The sequence below is a fragment of the Oncorhynchus mykiss genome, chromosome 19 (genome assembly GCF_057628025.1).
Source record: "Oncorhynchus mykiss isolate SJ-2025 chromosome 19, ASM5762802v1, whole genome shotgun sequence".
NCBI lineage: Eukaryota > Metazoa > Chordata > Actinopteri > Salmoniformes > Salmonidae > Oncorhynchus > Oncorhynchus mykiss.
This window is the reverse complement of record NC_143040.1, coordinates 69,701,750-69,707,344: the sequence shown is the minus strand read 5'-3', so window position 1 is coordinate 69,707,344 and position 5,595 is coordinate 69,701,750. Positions and strand designations below refer to the sequence as shown.

The 5,595-nt window shown below is 47.5% G+C and overlaps 1 protein-coding gene across 1 annotated transcript in view; it reads left to right on the top strand.

The window, feature by feature from the left end:
• Positions 1-686: 686 nt before the first annotated feature.
• Positions 687-5,595, top strand: part of LOC149975310 (uncharacterized) — a 50,959-nt gene continuing 46,050 nt past the window's right edge. Inside the window, exon 1 of the mRNA XM_090209739.1 lies at positions 687-1,888. Coding sequence (XP_090065865.1) covers positions 898-1,888 — 991 coding nt within the window. The 5' untranslated portion in view covers positions 687-897. The remainder of the gene's footprint in view (positions 1,889-5,595) is intronic.

Sequence of the window (5,595 nt, the reverse complement as noted above, 5' to 3'; positions counted from 1 at the left end):
GTCATACTTACCCAATACATCCGTTTTGTTTCATAATGTTCAATTCTAGTGTCCAAGTAGCAGCCTCTTTTGCTTTTGGGTTTTGTACACCAGCTTCAAACAGCTGAAAATAATATAGTTTTTTATGGTCGTGGAAAATATTTTTCATAGCTGTTTAGATGGTACAATGGTTCTTTACACTAGACTTGCTTTTTTTTTTTGTCAAATGAACTGAAGTTAGGTGAACTGTTAGGATTTTTTGCAACCAGGAAATGGCAGAGATTTTTCTGCATAGTGCTCCTTTAATGTTATCTTTAATGACCTTTATAGAATGTGTGTGTGTGTGTGTCTGTGTGTGTGTGTGTGTGTGTGGTCTGTAAAACATCAGTAATTACCTGTACCATGTTGACCATATGTGAGGCCGGCCTTCTTCAGGATAATCCTAGTTAAGAGATTAGTTAGAGAGAATGAGGGGGGTAGATGGAAGAGAGAGAGAGAGAGAGAGAGAGAGAGAGAGAGAGACAGAGAGAGAGAGAGAGAGAGAGAGAGAGAGAGAGAGGAAATGAGAGAGTCAATGTAGGGACACACCGTACCGTCTCATTGGTCTACTGTTTGTGTATGAATCCACTACACGAGATAGATTTGGACTGTACTCTCTCTACTAGCTTTTCTCTATGGTCCTTCTCAACTTCGAGGACAGATGACATTAAAACTCTTTGAAACTTGTTGAGAAGCCACTGTTGTAGAGACTCTGGAAGACTTGGAGAAGCCCAGCCTCTTCAGGCCAGACTTGATGGGAACAAACTGTTTGGAAAGAGAGGATGACGGGCTACATGAACTTCAAGAACGATTAATCGCACAGGAGAGCGCGAGAGACAAAGGGAGAGAGGAAGAGAGCGAGAGTCAAAGTCGGAGATCATGATAGCGTACGTGGACTGTCTGTCCCCTGAGCTGGTGGGGGGAGGGGGCGTGAGGGTGGGTGCTCGATGCTGGAAGGGTGGGTACAGCGAGGATGAGGATGAGTTGCTTCCTCTCTGCTCGAAAGATGTCCGAAAGATGCCCTCCCTGCAGCCCAAGAGCGAGGGTAGTTTGAGACGCCGCCTGCTCACCTCCAAGATCCACCAGCAACGAGACACACTGTGGGCTCCCAGGCCTCTCGCACAGGGTCTCCCGGACAACCAAGGCCTCCAGGCGACGCAACACAGACAGGACTACCCTGGCCCCGAGCCCCAGGCCAAACCCAGCCCTTCCGGCCTGCTGATCCACCACCTAGCAGGCTACTCGTCACAGGGTCTCCCGGACAACCAAGGCCTCCAGGCGACGCAACACAGACAGGACTACCCTGGCCCCGAGCCCCAGGCCAAACCCAGCTCTTCCGGCCTGCTGATCCACCACCTAGCAGGCTACTCGTCACAGGGTTCCCAGCAACATAGGCACAACGCAGGCTACTCCTTGACCGAGGTACAGAGGACCAGCTATTCTCCCCCGACCCCCGACCCACATCCTGGTTACAGCTTCCCCCTACAACCTCCAGGAGGAGCCAGATGCAGCCACACTGGAACCCCAGGATACTGTAACCCAGGATACTGTAACCCAGGATACTGTAACCCAGGATACTGTAACACAGCCTACACCACAAGGCCCAGCAGCAGCTCTAACCCAGGACACCACAACACTGCACAAGGAGCCAGCAACCCTTCCCCAGGACAGGGATACGGCTCTACCTCCTCCCCCCCAGGACCCAGCTACAGCTCTACCTTAGGGTTTGCGTCCCAGTCCCAGCCCAGCCTCCCCTCTAACCTGCCCCGGCAGAGAAAGAGCTTCTCTCCCTTCAACCTGCTCCGACGGCGCAGCTACAACTCCGACCAGATCTCCTTCTCACATCCACCTCATAGCCAAGACTGGAGAGGTACGCAGCTCTATTCAAATCAATTCAAGGGGCTTTATTGGCATGGGAAACATGTGTTAACATTGCCAAAGCAGGTGAGGTAGATAATATACAAAAGTGAAATAAACAATACCAATTAACAGTAAACATTACACATACAGAAGTTTCAAAACAATAAAGACATTACAAATGTCATATTATGTATATATATATACAGGGTTGTAACAATGTACAAATGGTTAAATTACACAAGGGCAAATCAATGTATTATTTTATCTATCAGTTCTGTGTTTGTGCAACAATGGTTTTTGGATGCAAAAGATACATTCTACTGGAAAGTAGGAACGTATGAACTGAACGTTACGAGTATATTATAGAAACCTCACCCCTACCTGGGAGAGTCCAGATTAGCTTTGACCTGGTTGGCTCTAACTCCCGCTATCTGTTTTTATTTCAGTCTATTTTGTTGTTTCTCTCTCACCCTCTCTCTCTCTCTCTCTCTCTCGCTCTCTCTCTCTCTCTCTATCTCTCTCCCTCTCTCACAGAGACAGATACAGGGACAGGGACAGGGACAGAGAGAAACAGAGACAGGGACTGAGACAGGGACAGGGATAGAGACAGATAATGAGACAGGGACAGAGACAGGGACATACAGGGACAGAGACAGGGACAGAGACAGATTCTGAGACAGGGACATGGACAGGGACATGGACAGAGACAGGGACAGGGACAGAAACAGGGACAGGGACAGAGACAGATTCCGAGACAGGGACAGGGACAGGGACAGGGACAGAGACAGGGACAGGGACAGGGAGAGATACTGAGACAGGGTCAGGGACAGAGACAGGTACAGGGACAGAGACAGGGACAGACAGGGACAGGGACAGAGACAGGGACAGAGTTAGGGAGAGAGACAGATACAGGGGCAGAGACAGGGACAGAGATGGGGACAGAGACGAGGACAGTGACAGAGACAGAGACATATACCGAGACAGATACCGAGTCAGGGACCGAGACAGGGACAGGGACAGATATCGAGACAGGGAAAGAGAATGAGACAGAGACAGAGACAGGGACAGAGACAGAGACAGAGACAGAGACAGATACAGGGACAGGGACAGAGACAAGGACAGAGACAGAGAATGAGACAGGGACAGAGACAAGGACAGGGACAGAGACAGTGAAAGAGAGGGACAGAGACAGGTACAGGGACAGAGACAGATACTGAGACATGGACAGGGACAGGGACAGAGACAGGTACAGGGACAGAGACAGATAGTGACAGAGACAGATACTGAGATAGGGGCAGGGGCAGAGACAGAGACAGAGACAGAGACAAACAGGGACAGAGACAGACAGGGACAGAGACAGTGACAGAGACAGAGACAGGGGCAGACAGGGACAGAGACAGAGACAGAGACAGACAGGGACAGAGACAGAGACAGAGACAGACAGGGACAGAGACAGACAGGGACAGGGACAGAGACAGTGACAGAGACAGAGACAGGGACAGACAGGGACAGAGACAGACAGAGACAGATACAGAGACAGAGTCAGGGACAGGGACACGGACAGGGACAGAGACAGGTACAGGGACAGAGACAGACAGAGCCAGACAGGGACAGAGACAGGGACAGAGACAGATACCGAGACAGAGACAGAGACAGAGACAGAGACAGAGACAGGGACAGAGAAAGGTTTGGGTAATCTAGATCAGGGGTTCCCAAACGTTTTCCCTCGGGGGCCCCCCCCCCCCCATCCAGCATTGGGGTACATCCAGCACCCCTCCAGGCTGCCTACACAAGCACTGTTCAGGACACAAACTGTTCACACACCCTCTTGTTGGTGAAGAGAATATTGCAGGTTTATGTCCTGCACTTCAAAACATTTTGTCGTTGTTGTGCAAAGAAATTGTTGCATTTTTCAAGCACATTTTCTTGTGTTTCTATCCATTTTAACATGTCTAATGTGTATTCATGTGATATTTTAATGACAGAAAAAAAATGACAACAATATCTATGGGCTAGTTATTCTGGACATTTCTGAAGTTATAAATATCTCTCTAAGGTAAACTGGCACAGCCAGAAGAGGCCTGGCCACCCCTCATAGCCTGGTTCCTCTCTAGGTTTCTTCCTAGGTTTTGGCCTTTCTAGGGAGTTTTTCCTAGCCACCGTGCTTCTACACCTGCATTGCTTTCTGTTTGGGGGTTTTAGTCTGGGTTTCTGTACAGCACTTTGAGATATCAGCTGATGTAAGAAGGGCTTTATAAATACATTTGATTTGATTTTTGAAGCTACAAGAGCTACTGATGATGTACTCTCCAATTTAGAAATGTCACCTTATGCAACTTTCAAGAGTAAGTTAAAAAGCTTGACTGCTGACCTCACAGTTTGACCCCACAGTTTGACCCCACAGTTTGACCCCACAGTTTGACCCCACAGTTTGACCCCACAGTTTGACCCCATAGTTTGACCCCATAGTTTGACCCCACAGTTTGACCCCATAGTTTGACCCCACAGTTTGACCCCACAGTTTGACCCCACAGTTTGACCCCACAGTTTGACCCCATAGTTTGGGAACCACTGATCTAGATTAGCATGGCTATAGAGAGGAGAAGAGGTAGGAGTGTTTTTCATCTAGATGAAACTGTGCGATGATGACACAAGAGGTTGAACCTTTTAAACGCACACTCTGATTGGTCGGTTACGTCGCCGTGTGTGAAAGGTCTGAAAAACGTACGACAAATATAGATTATTTTCACGTCAACTATTATCGGCATAAGTGGTGATGTTCTAACATAGTGTGTCTGTGTGTAAACTTGAGTGTACAAAACATTAGGAACACCTTCCTAATATTGGACTTGATCCACCTTGTCTCATCTGACTCAAGGCTTAAACCTTCTTTAACCTTTAACCTTTCACCTTGTCTCCTCCCCTTCATCTACACTGATTGAAATGGATTTAACAGGGGACCTCAACAAGGGATCATAGCTTTCACCTGGCCAGTCTATGTCATGGAAAGAGCAGGTGTTCTTAATGTTTTGTACACTCGGTGTATGTGAGTGACTACGGTACTGAATGCATCATGTCTTCTACTGAATCAACCTCCTCACATTAGGAGCAGTCTACACACACACACACACACACACACACACACACACACACACACACACACACACACACACACACACACACACACACACACACACACACACACACACACCAGAGGGTTTAAGAGTGTGCAGCTGTAGGTCCATACGGTGATAATGGTAAACAGTGCTAATTCTGGTAATGAGGTTAAGTTGTGGAAAACAGGCTTTAGTTTCCAACAGCTGCTGTCTCTCAGATATACACAGTCAGTCTGCTACCAGCACTGACCTGTTATAGACCAGCCACAGCACAGAGACGCTAACAATGCTAGTAATGCTAATTCTAATGGATTTTCATTACGATAATGCTATTGATGCTAACTGCTAATGCACTAATAATGATTATTCTAACTCCTCTGGCACTAATAATGATGATGCTACTGATGCTAAAGCCTATGGCTCTAATAATGATGATGCTACTGATGCTAACTCCTAATGCAATAATAATGATGATACTAGTGATGCTAACTCCTAATGCAATACTAATGATGATGCTAGTGATGCTAAATCATATGGCTCAAATAATGATGATGCTACTGATGCTAACGCCTATGGCTCTATTAATGATGATGCTAGTGAT